Source organism: Arachis hypogaea, chromosome 15 (genome assembly GCF_003086295.3).
Source record: "Arachis hypogaea cultivar Tifrunner chromosome 15, arahy.Tifrunner.gnm2.J5K5, whole genome shotgun sequence".
Lineage (NCBI taxonomy): Eukaryota > Viridiplantae > Streptophyta > Magnoliopsida > Fabales > Fabaceae > Arachis > Arachis hypogaea.
The window spans coordinates 142,241,161-142,261,046 of NC_092050.1; the positions used below are offsets into that span (position 1 = coordinate 142,241,161).

Consider the following 19,886-nt stretch of genomic DNA (forward strand, 5'->3'; position numbering starts at 1 on the left):
CAAGGTGAACAGGCTCTCTACTGTAGAATCTATGGCCAATCCTCAGCTCCACGCTCCCATTTGTTTTATAGTCATGAGCGCCCCCTAACCAAAAGGTATTGGCTTCACTTATATAGCATCTAGGTCCAATGTCGAATAATGGCTTGGAACTTGGGCTTGGCTAGGAAGTGGTAATGGTGGTGGCAATATATGTTGAGTTTCTGGGACAAGCTCTATATTGTCATTGCTATTACTATCAAAATCAAATTGGACTCACTCCTCATTTTACTTGAACTCTTCAGAAACCAAATCAACATCAGATTTATCATTTGGAGAGAAGACTGAATTCTTGTGTAGGATTCGGTTCTTTCCACCTAACTTGGTCCTAATGCACAATCTGTTGGGAGTTGGGACTGCACGTGAGGAGGAAGAACTATTGCCAACGTCCACCAACTCAATGTAAAGTTTCATCACTTGTTCAGTCATAATCTTTCCATGGTAATCAATCATAACTCGCACATGATGATCATCATCCTTTAAGCACAATACCTTATATTGATTATTCCTTATGGCATCCAATGAAATGTACCGATACCTAATTTTTCAAACATGCTTAATTCCAAGCATTTCCATGTTGACCAAAATCGAACTTTTAAGTTCTATCAACGAATGCAATCACCAAGTATGCGTAACAATAGAATCAGTGCATTCTAAATGTGCACTATCATCTTTACGTGATATTGTTGCATTCAGATAAACAATAACAACTATACATTGACTAGTCATTTGGAGAATTTATCTTTGTAAGAAAGAAAAAAGAATAGATGAAAGACAATCCTTCGTGACAACTTCACACGCAATAGTAACGTCTACCGCCATTGCGCAATGTGTGCACTATAGTATAGCTTGCTTACGAAATTATTAGTGAATGTTTAAAACGGTAAAAATTTGAAAAAATATTTAAGAGTTAATATGATTTTTTTTATTTATTAAAAAAATCCTTATGTTTCACCATAAAAAAAATATTCGTGATCTTACTAAGTTAATGGCTCAATCGACTTGTTACATACCTTATTTTAAACGTAAGAACAAGATAGAAGCATAGCATACAAATTGTTAGGTTAGTGAAGACACTATTTAATGTTCTTATTATTTCTTTATTTTTTCATAGTCAAATTACTGAATCATTTCTCATTAATTTATTCAATAATTTATTTTTCTTAAATCAATTCATTTTTATTTTCTCTTTTTCCTCTATTATGCGAAATGTCGATTATTTTGAACCATAATTTTTTAACTTCATTCATTTTTTTTTACAGTAAAATGGGTATATCATTCCATTGGCCCAGAATATCTAGCCAAGCTAGATTTTGAACATTGTTTGGAGCATCTTTCATCCACACTAGATTTGGATTGGTAAATGTTAATTGGGCTAGTTCATGGGCAACCCTACTTTCCATTCTTTTTACATGACTAAAAGATACATTCCTGAAACTTCCAATAAGAGATAAGGTGTCTGCTATGAATGAACCAAAACAAGTGTCATCAATTTTGCTTTGTTTGAGTGCATTCACTACATCCAAATTATCACTCTCCAAAATAACTTGTGTGAAGCAGCAGTCCTTGGCTAGGCTTATTCCAAGGTACGCTGCATAGGCCTTAGCCATACGGGCTTCCAATGGAAAGGGGATCTTCTAGGATGCTGATGCTAGAATAGGACCCAAATGGTCTCTTGCTATTGCTCCAGCCCCTCCATTACTCCGTTTGGTAGTTGCAGCATCCGTATTAATTTTGATCAGGTTTGTTGGTGGAGCTTCCAAATTTTTCCTAATTTGAACCATAGGATGTTGTTGCAATTTTCTCTCTTCTTCTTTTACGTGCACTGCCCAAAATTCCTCACAAGTTTTCACCGCATTCTCGATTTCCTTCCCTATCAATCTCTCTCTGCCTTCGAAGACCAGGATGTTCCTTGCTCTTAATAGTTGATTCAGTAGCAAACAGAACATCAATTTCTCATTTTCTTCCAGTTTTCCAACATGCGAATTATCCAATCTCTCACGTCAATTTCTTGGGTTGTTTCTGTGCGCAGGGTGAATTGGGATGCAAACCAGAATCTTCTGGCAAAGTTGCAGTCTCTTAAAAGGTGACTCTCAGTTTTGTCCTCCGTTCAACATCTGGTACATCTAGGCGAGTCATTGATTCCTCTTCTGGTCAGACTGCTCTTCGTTGGGAGGGAATTGTGCATTACTCTCCAGAGGAAATTAATGATCCTCAGCGGGGCTTTGATTCTCCATATCTCTCTCCAGGTATTCTTTTCCTCTTCTCACCTATTTGTGAGGCTTGATTGGTTCTGGTGTTGTGATTTAATTTCATGATAAACTCTTCTCACTTTAAATTCTCCGTCCCTTGTATCCTTCATATGAACTTATCTGGCTGGTCGGTACTTGGTAGGGAAATTTTCAAAATTTGTTTTACTTCAAACTGGATAAAGATCTGGTTGATAAGCTGTACATTCTGTCTGCTTTCCTCATTGAGAATCAGCTCAAAAACTGTTGCATTTGGTTCAATTGTTGAAGGGGGCTCCACGGTTTTGACCCATTCTGGGTTGGGATCCATGGATCTCCCCAAATTCTGGTTTGCCCATTTCCTATTCTCCAGTAGCCTCCTTTCTCAATTATATCTTTAACTTGCCAAATGCTCCTCCATGTGTAGCTTGGAGTAAAACCCAAATTTGATTGTAGGTAGCTTGTCCTCTTGTAGTATTTGCTTCCTAAAGTTTTGGCTGCTAGAGACTCTGGATTCTTTACTAATCTCCATCCCTGTTTTGCTAGTAGCACTCGGTTGAAAGCCTCTATGTCCCTGAAGCCCAGACCTCCGTTTTGTTTTGAAAGATACATCTTATCCCATTTCACCCACTGGATTCTCTTCTCTCCATTTTTGGCTCCCTAATAGAAACGATTTATCATCAAGTTGATATGCTGGCAGAGGCTCGTTGGGAGCTTGAAACAGCCCATTATGTAAGTGGGTATAGCCTGTGCTACCGATTTAATGAGTGCTTCCTTTCCAGCCTTGAGAGTAGCTTCTCTTTCCATCTCTTGAGCTTTTTCCATACGTGTTCTTGGACATAGTCAAAAACTTGTTTCTTGGACTTGCCCACATAGGTTGGGAGTCCTAGGTACTTGGAATGTCTTTCTACAGAGTTGAAACCCAGCCAATCATGAATGATGATCTGTCTGTTAGAAGGAACATTTTGGCTAAAAGACATTTCTGACTTCTCCAGGTTAATGCATTGTCCTGATGCATTCTGGTATGCAATAAGGGAGTCCCTTACCGCCATTAGAGACTAATCTGAAGCTCTAGTGAAAAGAATACTATCATCCTCAAAAAAGAATACTATCATACTCAAATAATAGAAATAATATATTAATAAATAAAAATATTATTAAAAGTTAAATATACAGATAAAAAAATTATAACTTGCAAAAATATTTTTAGAATTTATTACACAAATATTAAAAGTTATGTATTTATATAATTAAATTATATTAAATCGTAAGATATTTAGATATTTAATTAAATTTAAAAATAAATAGTATGCCAATTCAAATAATTTAGATTGGAGATAAAAAAGATATATAATCAAATTATATCATATAACATAACATTTCTATAAGTTTCTTTTATAAGAGATTTAATACAAAAATATTTATCATCATCTGTTTAACGTAACAATTTAAATTTAGGTGAATTGTTCCAAAAAATACCTTTTTTAAATTATTTATTATTAATATCTGGTCAATTTCATAACATTCAATAATGACATAAATGATTAAATTTGAACTACAAAGTTAACCTAAAATAAAATATAGAAATTGATGAGAACAAAATATTAAGACAAAAAATGATTAAAAGCGTAAAAATAGAAAAAAAATATCAAATTTAAATAATGTCAAAAAAATCTAATATATAAAGATGTGAATTGTAAAAATAGAGGGATACATATATAAAGAAGAATAGCATGCATGCATAGACGTTTTTTCGCTATATCATAATTTGCTCCAGCTATACAATGAATTCAGAGCGGTAGTCGGCAGCTTCATTGAGCAACGGTAATGCTTAAATTGAGACATTTTTTAGTTATAAACAAACAATCAACGAAACATTATTCATCCATACTTTTTTATTTATCCATAAAAGAAATTTTACATAAAGAAAAAAAAAAGAAGAAAAGAAGAGTTGAAATAGCAAGAGCGATAAAAATGATTATTCTTATCATTTTGTTTGACCGTCTATATATAGAAGACCAAAAAATCATAATTATCTAACAAAATTAATTTATATTTATTGCATTTAATTTGAATAAGCAAGAAATGATCATATTTTAGTTTAGTATTTAATTCACATTATTTGAATTTGACTCAATACATATAATTTAATTTGATTATTTAATTATTAGTTAAAAATATCTCAATTGCTTATTTTATTTATAGATTTATTATTTTAATTATTAATAATTTAATCAAATCAATTAATTAATATACATAATTTATACCTAATTTGATTTAATAAATTAAAAAATACTATCAGAATATTAAAAGAAATAAATTAGGAAATACTATTAAAACAAATTGATATAAATTATAATAATTATGTAATATTTAAATATCTAATCAAATCAATTAGTTGATATAATTAATCTCATAATAAATTATATTTAATGAGTTAAAAGAAATAAATCGAGAAACACTCTCAGAAGCATGTCACGTCAGCTCTATCATTAAGTGTAGAAATCTGATTTTTATATAATAGAATAGACGTTAATTCATATATAGTATATAAACAAATTAATTAGAATAAATAACAATTTATTTATTTTATTTTAGACTTTATAAATGAAAAGACTAATTCACTAATATAACGAATTATAATTAATATAGTATAATTAATTAAGTGATATAAATTATAATAAATTATATTAAGAAAAGAAATATTTAAATATCTAATCAAATCAATTAGTTGATATAATTAAGTCAGTGTAATAAATTGTATTGAATGAGTTAAAACAATTAAATTGGAAACACTCTCCGAAACATGCCACGTCAGCTTCATCATTAAGTGCAGACATCCGGTTTTTATATAATAGAATAGATAGATGTGGTACATGTCATTTTGTCGTTATAATTGAAATCAAATCTTTCCCTCCAAAATTAAAGAATTCTCCCCCTCCCTCTTACTAATTTTACAATCAAAATATACCACATATCACTCTCTCATTATAATTGAAATCAAATATTTCCCTTCAAAAATAAAGAATTCTTCTTTCCTCCCAACTAATTTTACAAATAAAATGTGTCACGTGTCACTTCCACATTGCAATTGAAATCAAATCTTTTCCCTCCAAAATTAAAGAGTTTTTCCCTCCTCCCTCTTCATTTCTCTATCTCTCTCATTCCTTCAACCACTCTATCTCTTTTATATATTATTATCAATGACTAATTACGATTTTAACAATCAAAATTTGTAACATGACATTTTTTAATTACATTAAAATTAAAATTAAAATATTAAAATTAAAATTGAAATTAAAATATACCTATATTAGTATCATATATTACTATTTAATTTAATAACTAAATGTGTCACATGACACTCTCTTATTAAAATTGAAAGAAAATATTTTCCTCCAAAATTAATAAACTCCCTTCCTAAATTCTCTCATCTACCTCTCTCTATTTTTCTATTTCTCTCTACCATTTTCACTCTATATATAATTTATATTTTATATTAATAATTTTTTGTGACTTTTTTATATTAGTAATTTGACAAATCAAAATATGTCATTCGATATTTTTTTATTACAATTAAATAAAATTTTTTCTTTTAAAATTAACAAACTCTCACTTTCATTTTTCATCTTTATCTTTCTATTTTTTCTATCTTTTTCTTCTACAGAAAATAAAATTAACAAAATAATATAATTTAAATAAAAAATATTATTATTATTGTTATTATACACATAGTTTTTTAGGTTTTTAACTTTTTATTTAGTTTTAAATTTTCACCGCTTATCTTTCTAATCTGTATTTTTATTTTTCTTCTTTTAAATATTTATTACATATAATTTGGAGAGAATACTAATGTTATAATTAAAAGTTAGAATCAAGATTCAATTGTTTTAAAAAAAATTAATTTTGATTTAATTTTATAACTATCAGTATAATTTTTTTATGCTAATATCTAATTATATTTTTATATACATAGAGAGAAAAAATATTATTTTTAAATAGCGAGTATAAAAATTAATTATTTCTATTTGTACAACAAACTTAACAGTTAACACCTAATTAAATATAAAGGTATACACGTTAAATTGTTTTAAATTTTAGATAATGAATGTTAAAATTAATTATTAATAAAAAATTAGACATTTTCATATAAAAATAATAAATAAAAATCTTATTATTTGATTTTTTATCTACAGATACTTTAGTCTTCTTAGTCAGAAACTTTTGTCAACCTATGACTTTTTTTTTGCAAAAGTAATTTGATTTTATAAATTTGTTGTACAATGCATAATCTATACTGTCAAAACAAAGTGGACCTGTCAGAACAAAGTGGACCGTAGTTTTAAAAAATTTATATTCCCATAATGTTACTACGGGTGAAAATACTAGTTTATAATTAAATGATGTGGATAGATAGTTGATCAATTGATTTCATGGTGACTATAACTAAATGATGATGATAAGTATATAAATTCATTTTGTGTTTGAGGAACAATAGATTCTTAGTTTGGTACATATTTGTATGTAGTAGGCAGATACTGAATTTGGAAATTTGAACTGCCTTGATATTCACAAGTTTGTTTCCCTGTGTCTGCATCAATTTATAATTTTTCTCAAGTTGTGTTGCTTTTAGTTGTGCTTCTTCTGCTACTTTAATTCTAGCTTGATTCTCATTTTCAATTTCTGAGCACTTTTCTTCAAACTCTACTCTTGGTGAATTGGATGATGGATGGAGTACCACACATAGAGAGCATGCGAGTGAGAGTGTAGGGATGAAGTTGAAAGGAAGCAAAGATGGAAAGCAGAATGGGGAACAGAATTTGGGATTTGAAGAGCATACCTTAATTTGATTGGTGAGGATGAGAACAATGACAACATTCTTTTCTTGCAATCAATGGAGTATCACAAAAGGGAATGCGTTGAATTGAAGAGTGCTTCCACCTGAGAGAGTCAGAGTAGTATCAAGCTTATTCGATTTCTTTGATTGTTGATTTGTTTCTACTTGAAAAATTTGCCAAAACTAAAGATTTAGTAATCTTTTTATTATCTTAATCTCGGCCACGGATTTTAGTAATAATATTTCAAATTGAACCCTCTGTTTTCGGTTCTTTATATACTTCATATTTTTTTTCAGAAAAACTAGTTATTTTCTATTTCAACGTTAAAGAAAACCCCTCAAAAAACAAATGATAACTGCTCTTTTTTCAAAATTTTTGATGTCGATTTTTTTTTTTCTGAAAAAAGAAAACAAACAAACAAATGGAACAATGTTTTTCATGATAACTTCAAGAACGTTTCAAATGAATCATTTGATCTATGGTAGAGCCAGCATAAAGATGAAAGTTATCAAGCCATCAACCTACAAGTTTAGCTCAGCTAACAAATCAAAATACTCCCCACTGGACAATTCCTATCATATAAAATTACAATGGTAAAATCTAATGTCATTATTCATCTTGCAACATAGTAGTTCAATACAACTTATCTTTGTAAGATCAGTATGACAAAAAGAAGTGAATAAACTTCATTAAAATCAGATTGATCACTTAATTGTTTCCCAACAATATTTTAACTGTAATGAGATTTGAACTTAAAAGCTCGAGTATACCACCAAAATTTCTCATTTTATTGTAAAGTTTATAGGTTTATCATTTTTCTTAACATGATTATATGGGAACATGCAATTGATGATGAAGTGTTCCAAATTTTGTGAGCATTAACCTGTGCAAATGTTTCTTGCTACTCTTTGGGGTGCTTGGAGATTGCACAAGAGGCTGGTGTTTGATCAAAATCCTTTGACTTTGAAGTTTGAATCGCAGTTCCTTTATATACATGCTTTCAGACAGGTCCGTTTGACTGCTATTGACTATCTCCTTCTACTTGGCAGGATGGCTGCCCTTTGTGGACGAAACTACTATGCAGGTGGTCCATGATTACCCCCCTGGCTGATGTGCAACCCTTCCTAGCTGGGGCTTGGGGAGAGCAATTGTTCTGCCTCTTCTTTCCTTTGTTCCATATATGCCAAATTGCCAATCAATAGTAGTTCAATCAAGCTTGGTTTTGTTACCCACCGATATTTATACCTTGAATCAAAAGCAAAATTTATTTACTCTATATAACAAGAAAATCAGTTACCTTCTTTGTCATGTTAATTGCTTTGGTACAATATCTCTCAGGTATAACTGCATGAACACAGATAAATGAGAAGATGTTTGCAAAATAACATTTGAGATTTCATCTAAAGCTACATCAGCCAGTTTGTGCTGCATGGGGGGAAATGAAAAGATTGAAAGACAATAAGAGTGCAGGGAAGCTTCACAACTAACACGTGAATCCCTTTCAATGATGAAATCAGAACCATTTCAGCTTAGTGCTAAATTAACATCAATGCATTTATATAATTACAGAAAAGAAAAAAAGAAATAATGATAGATACCCACAAGAAACGTATGACAACCATCTAGTAGCTGAAAATGCCATAAAATAAGCAATGACAAAGAAAACGCTTAAGGTGGATAAAGCAGAATAAAGGGTAACAATCATGTCAAGACCCAAAAGCATTAATATGTAATGGATAGATGATCCTGAAGAAGGTAACAAAACACAAGTTAAAAAGAAAGAGATACAAACAACATTTGTGATGTCTAACAAGAAGAATCTCATCTACCTTTATCCTTGCAATAGGCCTCTAGATATCATTTCACAAAGAAGTTTCTCAGCTTTATCATTTTCACCGTTTTCAAATAGAGCACAAATGATTGTTTCATAAGTCACAGCATCTGGTAAGCAACCACTGTCTTCCATTTTTGTCATGAGTGCCAATGCTTCGTGAAGCAGACCCTCTTTGCAAAGCCCATTGATCATAATGGTGTATGTCCGCACATTTGGACGATAGCCTTTAATGGAAAGATCTTGAAATATCTCTTCTGCCTTTTTAATTCTTCCACTTTTGCACAGGCCATCTATAAGTATGTTGTATGTATATATATCTGGATCAATGCCACTCTCTTTCATTTCCTTGAATAATATAAGTGCCTTGTCATGTTGTTTGATATTGAACAAAGCATCCAGCAAGGAACTGTAAGTGACTATATCAGCAGGTTGACCTCTATCATGCATCTTTTTAAGAAGCTCCACAGCACAAAGGATTCTCCTTGATTTTCCCAAGCCATCAATTAGAGTATTGTAAGTAACCATGTCCGGAACCAAGTTCCTGCAACGCATCTCTTCAAAGAGATTCAAGGCATCATCGACCATTTTACTTTTGCACAAACCATTAATCATGATATTGTAACTACAAACATTAGGCGACACACTACTTTGGCCCATTGTGTTGAATACATATTTTGCCTTATTTACCTCATTAACCAAACAATATCCATCCATTAAGCTATTATAAATAAACACTTCTGGTTTCACACCTTTTTTCATCATGATAACAAACACACTCTTAGCATCTTTGACCCTTCCTTCCTTACATAGCCCATCAATCAAAGTACTATAGGTAGAAGCATCTGGAGTAATGTTTTTCAGCATCATATGATTCAGTAAATCAATGGCTTCTTTTAGTTGACCCCCAAGGCATAATCCATAAATTAGAGTGCTGTACGTGATAACATTAGGATAAATTCCCTTAGCAAGCATTTCAGAATATAAATGAAAAGCTTCACTTAGAAGGGTAACCTTGCACAAGCTATCAATAATTGCGTTGTACATGATGACATTAGGAACAATTCCATGTCGTGGGATCTTTCTCAACACTTGAATAGCATCTGATGTGTGTCCGGTCTTACAGAGCCCATTGATCAAGGTCCCATAACTGACTTGATTAAAGTGAAATCCATGAGCCAGCATTGTGGCATGAAAGTGCAGTGCTTTTTCAACATTACCACAGAGACAGAGGCCTTTCAGGATTGTTGTCAACGTTACGGCATCAGGCTGAAAACCCATCCTGAAAATCTTGGCCAATATAGAGAAAGCAAGCTTCATACGACCCATGCCACAGCAACAATTGATTAAGATATTCAAAGTAAATAAGTTGGGAGCGATTCCCCTGGCTTGCAATTGCTGAAAAAGGGAAATGGCGGTGGGAAAATGGTTGGTCTTGGCAAGAGATCCCAAAATCTTGGTGAATTGGATGATGGACGGAGGGCGACGCATAGAGAGCATGCGAGTGAAGGGATCAACAGCTTCATCAAGTGATTGGGGCTGAGAGTGAGAGTGAGAGTGTAGGGATGAAGTTGAAGGGAAGCAAAGACGGAGAGCGGAGAGGGAAACAGAATTTGGGAATTGAAAAGCATACCTTAATTTGATTGGTGAGGATGAGAACAATGACAACATTCTTTTCTTGCAATCAAGTGGAGTATCGTAAAAGGGAATGCGTTGAACTGAAGAGTGCTTCCACCTGAGAGAGTGAGAGCAGTATCAAGCTTATTTGATTCGCTTAAGTTGTGCGTCTTCTGCCTCTTTAATCCTAGCTTTATTCTCATTTTCAATTGCTGAGCACTTTTCTTCAACTCTACTACTACTGTCTTTATTATCCGAAATTAAATGAATTACTTGTCATAGTATTAATTAAAGTTAATCTTCAAATTAGTGTCTAAAAAAATAAGATATTTTTTAAATTTATCTTAAATTTTTTTTTAATTAAATTAGTTTTTTAAAAATTACAAATTAATCATATTTATCCTTCAATCATTCCATTATTAATTTTTTTCAAATATTGATATTGTAAAACGTTAATTGATAACGTACATAATACATGATATGTTTAATTGATATTGACTAAATTTATTTATGAAAAGTTATTAATTTAGTCATTTTTTATAATTACAAAAATTCTATTCCTAATATGATTTAGTGATAAAATTGATAAATTTTCGTAAATATATTTAGTCAACGTCTAATAAACATGTTATGTGTCATGTATGCTATTGATTAATATAAACATCAATTATTGATAAAAATTATAAATGGAGTAATTGAAGAATAAATATGATTAATTTATAATTTTTAAAGAACCAACTTGATTGAAAATATTTTTATGGGACAAATTTAAAAAATAGCTTAAAAACAATGCATATATGCTGCTATTTGTTGGTAACTAGGTCGTTCATCCCATTAATTGATATATGGACCTTTGTCGTATTGTTTTCTCCTATTGAATTTTTTATTCTGACTTGTCATTTGAAGGTTTGATATTGCATTTAAAATTGTGTTAACACTTAGCAGTATTTGCTATCTTAACACTGACGAGTATATATGTTTATTTAGATGAGGAATTTTTTATTTTTCTACAAATAATCATTTCTATTCTATGAGACACCATTTTATAATTTTTATTTCTCATATTTGTTTCTATTTTTTGTAATTTAAATTTCGAGTGACAAATGTCATAACCTTATTCTTAAAACAAAAAAGAGGGTTAAAAGTACACTCCTTTCTTTGAATTATACTATTTAAAAATATCACATAATTTCTTGGGTGAAAATTTTATTTGCAAAATATATTGGAACTTTTAGCTAAAGTAATTCTTTTGTTTTCATCATTTCCCTTTTTAACAGTGAAATGTACTATTTTAAGACAAAAATGTAGGCCGTTTCAACTCTTCACTTTAGTAACTGTTGCTTGGTATTATCTACAATAGGAACCTCTTTAATTACTATGGTACTTGCTCAATTGCTAGTTTTGTTGCTTCTCTATTATAATTGCAGCATGGGTTTCATCTTGCCGACCCTGCATTTTTTTTAAAGTGTCTTGTAATTTTGCAATCTCTTGTCCTTTAACTTCTTCAAGATCAATTAGTATATTGAGAATGGTATAATATTCAATCATGGTTATTAATGAACCCTTATGATGTATATCTCTTGACTAGACTAACTATTATGTAAGTTCTTTGCTGTATTATGATGCGAAAGGAAAAGATGGATTATTTGCTGGATTATCAAGATAGGAATTCACTGGTTTTATTTACAAAATTCAATTGTTATTTTATGATTTGTTTGTATCTTTTTATTTTTACTAGCATTAGTATAATAATTGGTCATCAGTTTAGCCACTGCATTCTCTTTACTCGAAACTTTTTTAGTTGTGCCATTATTTTAGCCTCATTACCCTATTATCATTTTCGGTCTTTCTTAGCTAGTAGATATCACAGCCTGTGATGGGAATGGAGAGTTTTCCTTATGTGGAACTTGAGGTGACAACCTGGATTGTGAATGGTCTTGTAATGCCAGCTCGTCACAAGAAGTATAAATATCTACATGTAACATTTCTATTTCTTTTGTGGGAATTTCTTGTGATCAAATCAAGAAAGATTCATCATCCTTTGCTTAAGTTCAGGTAACACTTTAAAATAACTCAGAATTGAATTAGATGTTTGAAAAGGTGAATCTATAAAAAAAAAAAGGAAAAAAAAAATTATCAAATTCAATGAGAAAAAGGACGCCGGTGCTTCATGAAAATGTTTCATTAGTTACCAAATGCGTGATGCATTTTCACATTTGTAGTTCGAGGGCTAGCATTCATGAAAGTAAAAACATTTTTATCAATGCCAATAAAGAACAGTTAGTCTGTTTTGACTTTTGACCATAGTTTATGATTTATTAATTAAATAGAAAAAAAAACTCAGCTTGAATTGAAATTGATCCTTCTAAATACTCTCAAATAATTTAGAATCCAAGGCCTATATTTTATATTGAATAGTCATGAGCAGAAATTTATCAGTATAATTTTGTGTTACATATTTATGAAGCAAAAAGGGGAAAAAAAAAAAAAACATGTAGAGGTAACGAGTAACGACACACGAGCTAAATGTTTTAACTAAGTAGGGACCAAAATTCAGATAAAATCCAAACAGGCAAACATCGTTACAAGTCATAACTCACAAGATATTCATATGGACCGAACCTTCACTTATTATAACCGATACAAACGTAATATCAGTGGGTATCACATTGTTAAGCGTGATTATACTATTGGTGATATGCTAATTATGTTGGTGTGGGTTGGTGTTTCATCATTTGGTTTCTTATCTAAAAGGTCAGTAGTTTAAATTCTACCTTAGACATGAAAAGCATTTTGTATTAAATTATGTTTTTAGTGTTTGTTTGGATGTTATTAAGTTAGAAAATATTTTTTTATCTTTTATTTTTTTTGTGTTCAATAAAATTTTAGTAATAAAAATAAAATACTAAAAAAAATAAAAAATATCATTTTTAGAAGCTACAATAAATTACATATTTTTTTAGAAGATCTTATATAAAAAAAGATCATTTGAAAAAAGATATTTTCAGAGAATCATACTCAAACAAATCCTTAAGCAGATGACCATAGCAAAAAGATTAATAATTGAGTTTCATCCTCAAAAACCCAAAAAGAAAATAGTATTAGTAATTGTGTTTCAAACTTTTTTTTATATATAAATAAAAAAATCATATTAACTCTTAAACATTTTTTTCAATATTTTACCGTTTTAAGTATTATATGATAATTTTGCAGGCAGAGACTATTTCACAATCAATGACTACGCAATAGAGGTAAAACGACTTCTCCACTATAGCTACGAAATCGTTGGGACCACTATATAACAACGCAAGTAGTCCTTGCGCGTTACCTTGCAGCCATTTGTTTAGTTTTGTCGCAATCAATGACTATACAATAGAGGTAAAACAACTTCTCTACTATAGCTACGAAATCGTTGGGACCACTATATAACAACGCAAGTAGTCCTTGCGCGTTACATTGCAGCCATTTGTTTAGTTTTGAGTTTGGAGAATTTCAAAGAAAATAGAGAGAGAAAGAAGGAGAAAAAATAAAAGAAAAAAAAGCTTTTGTCGCAATGATTCGGAGTAGCGACATCAACCGTTTGAATGAAGGTAGACATGTCACAGGCCACATTGATGATAAGGTTAGAATTTAAATTAATTTTTTTGTTTATTATATTATAGTTATTAGTTGGTTAATTAGTATTTATAAGTTTAGGTTAGTTTAATATATTAAGGAATAGACATTTATAATATATAAATTAAGGAGACTTTTAAATTTAATGTAAAAATCTTTGGATTTTAGACTACACATATTGTAAATTATTATGAATGAGATAAATGTTGATTTATCATTGATAGAGTTTTAGAGATACTTTATATAATAGGTGTTATTAGTAGCATTGGTTAAAACTTAATGTAGAAATCTTTGAATTTAAGCTAATTATTATAGTTTATTATAATTGAGATGAGTGGTGATTTAAATTGAGCTTAATGTCGAATTACATAGAGTCAACGAGTCCTATTTCCAAGGAGGAATAGGGACTCAGGAGTGGAGAGACCGCTTGATGTATTGCTACGCTACCTAGAGGATGCTAGTTTCGCCCATGTAGCTCCAGTTATAGATTTTCACTTCGATAACTTGCTCCTGTTGGCATTTGTTGAGAGATGGCGTCTCCATTCGTTCCACATGCCGTGGAGTGAGTATACCATCACCCTTCACGATGTCGGTTATTACCTTGGCTTGCAGACACATGGGGAGTCGGTAGGTGGTTGCAGTCGAGATTTTCATACTTATTATGGTCATGACACATGGGAGATGATTGAGGAGGCACTTGGAGCATAGTTAGGGGTGGCAAACAGGTCTAAACCCGCCGGACCAGCCCACGTAATCCATCAAAAAAGGTGGGCAGGGCTGGAAAATTGGAAGCGCCAAAGAGTAAAAGCTCGCCTAACCCGCACCGCTTAAACCGCGGGTTTTGGCGGGTCGAGGCGCGTTTTCCCGCCGGTCTTAGTTTTTTTTTTTTTGTAAGGGGGGTATTTTTGCAATTTTTTTGCCAAAACTCAACTTTTCACAACCCAACTTACAAGAGTATGAAGATGAAAGTTGAGTGCTTTGGATTATGTTTATGTTGCTTTGGAGACAATATTTATAATTATGTTTGTTTTGCTTTGGAGACAATATTTATAATTATGTTTTGGATGAAAACTTAGTTTATAATTATGTTTATTAGATACTTATAATTACAAAGACTTTAATATTTGTAATATAAAAAATATAATTTTATGTCTTTAGAAATTATAAATTTATTAATATGGTTGTGAAATTATATATATTATTTAGTAGTTAATAGTTAAAAAAAAAAAGAGGAGCTTTGGCGGGATTAGCCCGCCAGCCCGCAGTTAGGCGGGTGGGGTGTTATTCTAGGACCGCCTCACGACGGGGCAGGGCGGGGCGGGGCGGGCTTCCCCGCTTGCCATCCCTAAGCGTAGTCACTGCATCGAGAGCCGTGGCAGGGTGTGCGGTATGCCGAGCCTTTCACCATTAAGATAACATGGTTGAAGGCTCGTCTGATACAGTTGCCTGCTGACGCTGCACCAGATGTACTCTGGCACTATGCACATTATTACATACTTAGATTGATCGGTGGGTTACCGATGACAGATAAATCTAGTGGCATCGTACATGCTAGATGGATCCCATTGATTGTTGATTTTGAGAGATGCATGCAGTACTCGTGGGGTTCTCCTATGCTCGCTGGACCTACCACTCTTTATGCATGGCTATCAATGGGTGACTTAGCTTGATGCATCCCACTTATGCTTTTTTGGAATTACCACAGATTTTTGGATTGATGCCCTCAAGGTAGGGACTTGGTGGATAATGAAGGTCAAATGTCGGTTTAAAATTTTTTAAAAAGAATTGCTTCGTCAATAGTATAGTTCCAAATCAACAAATGACCCTAATCAAAGTTTAAATTATTGTCACAATTCAAATAAAAAAAATCGAGAGTTTTAAGTCCCGAATCGTTCTCCCATGGAATTACAGTGAGGTGTGCGTATCATTGGATATGAGGGAAAAGGAGAGTGTGATAGCAATTGGAAAAAAATTAAATTGTAAAAAAATAAAGAAGCAATAAATGTTATTTAATTAATAAAATGAAAGGAGATTCAAATGCTAAAAAATATCTTGGCAAGGGTTGAGAGTCAAGGTTTTCTATCTTAGTCATTGACTACAAATATGACAATTATGAAGAGTTAATCTCACTTAGTCAACCCTAATATCAAGGGTAAGTCAAATAGGCATAATTGATCTTCATCCCGAAATCCTAACCAACTCACTAATTAGCTTAGTGGAAACAAAATCAACTAACAACCCTAAATCACCAATCAATATTGGACATGAATGACTCAAGGTCACCTAAGTCCTCAATCCCAAGCGAAAAGTGTAAAATCAACTCTATAATTAAAAGAGACATTTTATCAAACACTTGGAAAGAATAAAAGAAAAACATCATAAATTACATGAATCATAAAAGCTATAACTACCAAACTCAAGAAAGCAAAAACAACAATTCAATTAAGCATCAATAATATAAAAAATATCAAAATTGTATTAAAGGAAACAAAAAATTTAACAAGAATTCATAAACTAAAGAGTAGAAAAATAGAGAAATTAACAAGAAAAACTAGACAAATTAAGATGCTAAAACATGAGAATGTAAAGAAAACTAAACTAAAACAAGATTAAAAGCTAAAACTAGAGAGAAATTAAGCTAAGAAACCCTAAATTTTAGAGAGAAGTTAGAGCTTCTCTCTCTAGAATCACCTAAAACATAATAAAAACCTCCACTATCACTCCTTGGTTCATCCCTCTTCAATCCTTGGTTCAATAGCATCAGAAATGAGTTGGATTGGGCCCAAAACGGGCTAGAAATCACAGGTCATGTGCACAGTTAAATGAGGCATGCGCTCAAACGCGTGCGTACACACACAATGGTGCGTACGCACACTTAAACTCAATGTCCACTATAGACATATGCATATCATTTTGAAGCCCCAGATGTTAGCTTTCTAATGCCATTGAAACCGCTTCATTTGAACTTCTATAGCTCAAGTTATGATCAATTTAGTACAAAGAGGTCAGGATTGACAACTTTACAAATTCTTCGTTTTTTCATGAATTCTTTCACTTTTCATGCTTTTCCTCTATTTCTTCAAGTCATTCTTACCTTCAAAATCTTAAATCACTCAAAGAAACATATCAAGGCATCGAGTGGGAGAAAAGTGAATTAAAAATTTGCAATTCTAAGCATAAAAAACATGTGTTTCACAATTAAGCAATACTAGGAAGAGATTCACAAAAAACATGTAATTTTCAAGGTTGCGAGAACCGGACCGGTCAATAAACCGGTGAGGTCACTGGTTTAATGATTCACTGGTTCGACCGGGGTTCAACCAGTTTAATTAAATATTAAATAAAATTATTAAAAAATTTAAAATAATCATAAGTATATAAATTCAATAATTTCTAAGACCAGAAAACATCTTCAGAAAACCATGAATATAATGAAACAGCAAGCATATTCAGAAGCAGCAAAAAATATTCATCATGAAGCAACAAACCGAAGCAGCAAAACATATTCAAAATCAAAAACAGCAATGATGAAAAATTGAAAATAATGAAACAGCAAACATATTAGAAGCAGCAAAAAAATTCATCATGATTCATGAAGCAGCTAACAGAAGCAGCAAAACATATTCAAAATTGAAAAATTGAAAATAATGAAACAACAAACATATTAGAAGCAGCAAAAAAATTCATCATGATTCATGAAGTAGCTAACAGAAGCAGCAAAACATATTCAAAATCAAAAACAGCAATTATGAAAATAATGAAACAGCAATCAAAATAACCTCAGAAAATCAATAACATAAATCAAGAAGGCAGCATAGAAGGTGAAAATAGAACATAGAATTTAAAATTTTCAAATTGCCAAATCATTAGTCTTCTATTATCTTATTTAGGCCACGGATTTTAGTAATAAGATCTCAAATTGAACCCTCTGCTTTTCATTTTTTGTAAGTTTGTAATTCTATATTGAGTAAAATTTCATTTCGATCTCTAACTATTTTGCTAGCTCTTATTTCGTTCTTCATCAATTGAAAAAAGACATTGTGACCCCTAACGATTAACCCTTCGAGACACACCCCTTGACGCCATTGATCTTTTCTTGCTTCTTGATTTTCTCTCGATGAGCGTGTTTAATTGGACAAAATCAATTATTTTATTTCCATTAACCCATTCACAATTTCACATTTAAAATCAATGATTTAATTAATTTTAGATTCAAAAATCACAAATCACTAATAAGAAACATTCAAAATTAAAACACTGAAACAGGCTCAACAGAACATAAAAGGAAATCGCTAAACAGTGTCACTAACCTTCCACTGACAGCATGACGACGACGGCGAGACGACGAAGACACGACGGTGACATGACGGCGCAGTAGCTGGATGCCTCGAACAGCGAAGTCACCGGGGGAATAGACGACGTGCTGAGTTAGAAGAGAAGGTCTGGCTGTATGGGTTTGGGATAGGAGAAGGAGGAGGCCGCAGAGACGCCGACAACCGTGGACGGCGGCGACAGTTCCATTGACGAAGCTGGGTTTTTGGTTTGGGAACTTTGGGGAACCTTAGGCTGCGTTTGTTTGCAGAGACAGGACACTAGACAGGGACATAGAGACACAAAATCATATTTGACAGAGGAGACATGGACAGAGAAAATGTGTCCAGAGATACTTAATTAGTGTATTTTGTGTGCATCCTGACAGTAAGGATACAGAGACACTAACAAGGGACACAACTTATTTTTCATTTTTCTTTCATTATTCTTGTTGATTTTTCATAATTATATTTTTTATTATGATATTTTTCGTCACAAATTTTTTGAATAAAAAAAAATGAGAATAAATTGAATTTTCATAATTTGTTCTAGTTTATCACCTAATAGAATACAAGAACACAAAATTTTGTGTTTCTATCATTTATGTCTTGTTTCCAATGTCTTGTCTTGTCTTGTTTTCATAAACAAATACAGCCTTAGGGCTTGCTGGTGAGTGTGTATCGAAGGAGGGGTGTGGGAGGGGGGGGGGGTAACCGGGTTAGGGACTCGCATGGGGTGGGGGATTTAGTTTTTTTGTTTTTTGAATAACGAAAACAACGCCGTTTCACAAAAACCAATCAGTTCTTGGTCCGGTCCAATCGGCCAATTCAGCGATTTTTGAGCGGTTTGGAAATTGGCAGTTTTAGGAAAAAAATCGGACCGTTTTTCACGTCGGTTTTCGGTTGAACTGATTCGACCGACCAGTCGGATCCGATTTCTAGAACATTGCTATTATCTTATTTTAGGCCACAAATTTTAGTAGTAAGATTTCAAATTGTACTCTCTGCTTTTCATTTTTCATAAGTTTGTAATTCTATATTAAGTAAAATCTCATCTCGACCTTCAACTATTTTGCTAACTCTCATTTCGCCCCTCGTCAATTGAAAAATGATATTGCGACCCCTAACGATTAATTCCGTCCAATATTATATTCTCTCTGTTAGTGTTTCTATCCAGAACTAACATATTTTGCCTACATATCACATTGGTTGATAGCGTGTCAAAGAAACCATTTCAATAAAACGCCCCTCCGTCTCAACAATATGCTGCAGTAAAATAGGCCAATATCAATTAAGGCAATGCATCCACTATCAAATATCAATTATATGTCAATTCCAGCACCAGCATGTGATGTCCACCAATGGATTCACATAAACTCCTCATCATTCCCTCACCTAAATGCACTTAAAA

General features: G+C 32.1%; 1 protein-coding gene and 1 long non-coding RNA gene across 5 annotated transcripts; one reads left to right on the forward strand and one right to left on the reverse strand.

Moving 5' to 3' along the window:
• The first annotated feature begins 1,464 nt into the window (after window positions 1-1,464).
• Window positions 1,465-8,416, forward strand: LOC112751000 (uncharacterized). The gene is made up of 4 exons (XR_011872404.1): window positions 1,465-1,778; window positions 2,069-2,285; window positions 7,012-7,695; window positions 8,152-8,416. It is a non-coding gene; the product is annotated as an uncharacterized lncRNA (long non-coding RNA).
• Window positions 6,694-10,768, reverse strand: LOC112750999 (uncharacterized). Of its 4 annotated transcripts, XR_011872403.1 has the most exons (6): window positions 10,567-10,714; window positions 8,932-10,472; window positions 8,400-8,446; window positions 7,986-8,269; window positions 7,105-7,205; window positions 6,694-6,968 (listed from the first exon to the last, which is right to left on the reverse strand). XR_011872403.1 is itself a non-coding variant. In XM_025799958.2 (3 exons), the coding sequence occupies exon 1, from the start codon at window positions 10,602-10,604 to the stop codon at window positions 8,934-8,936; it is 1,671 nt and encodes a 556-aa protein (XP_025655743.1). In that variant the 5' UTR covers window positions 10,605-10,736; the 3' UTR covers window positions 7,475-8,269; window positions 8,400-8,446; window positions 8,932-8,933. The 4 variants fall into 4 exon arrangements, 2 of the variants coding, with proteins under 2 accessions (XP_025655743.1, XP_025655741.1); XR_011872402.1 differs by having other exon boundaries at window positions 8,932-10,768; XM_025799958.2 differs by lacking the exons at window positions 6,694-6,968; window positions 7,105-7,205 and having other exon boundaries at window positions 7,475-8,269; window positions 8,932-10,736.
• Between the last annotated feature and the right edge of the window lie 9,118 nt (window positions 10,769-19,886).

What these genes read in the sequence shown, in the direction of transcription:
- LOC112750999 (XM_025799958.2), bottom strand. Translation starts at nt 10,604, where the DNA reads ATGTTGTCATTGTTCTCATCCTCACCAATCAAATTAAGGTATGCTTTT.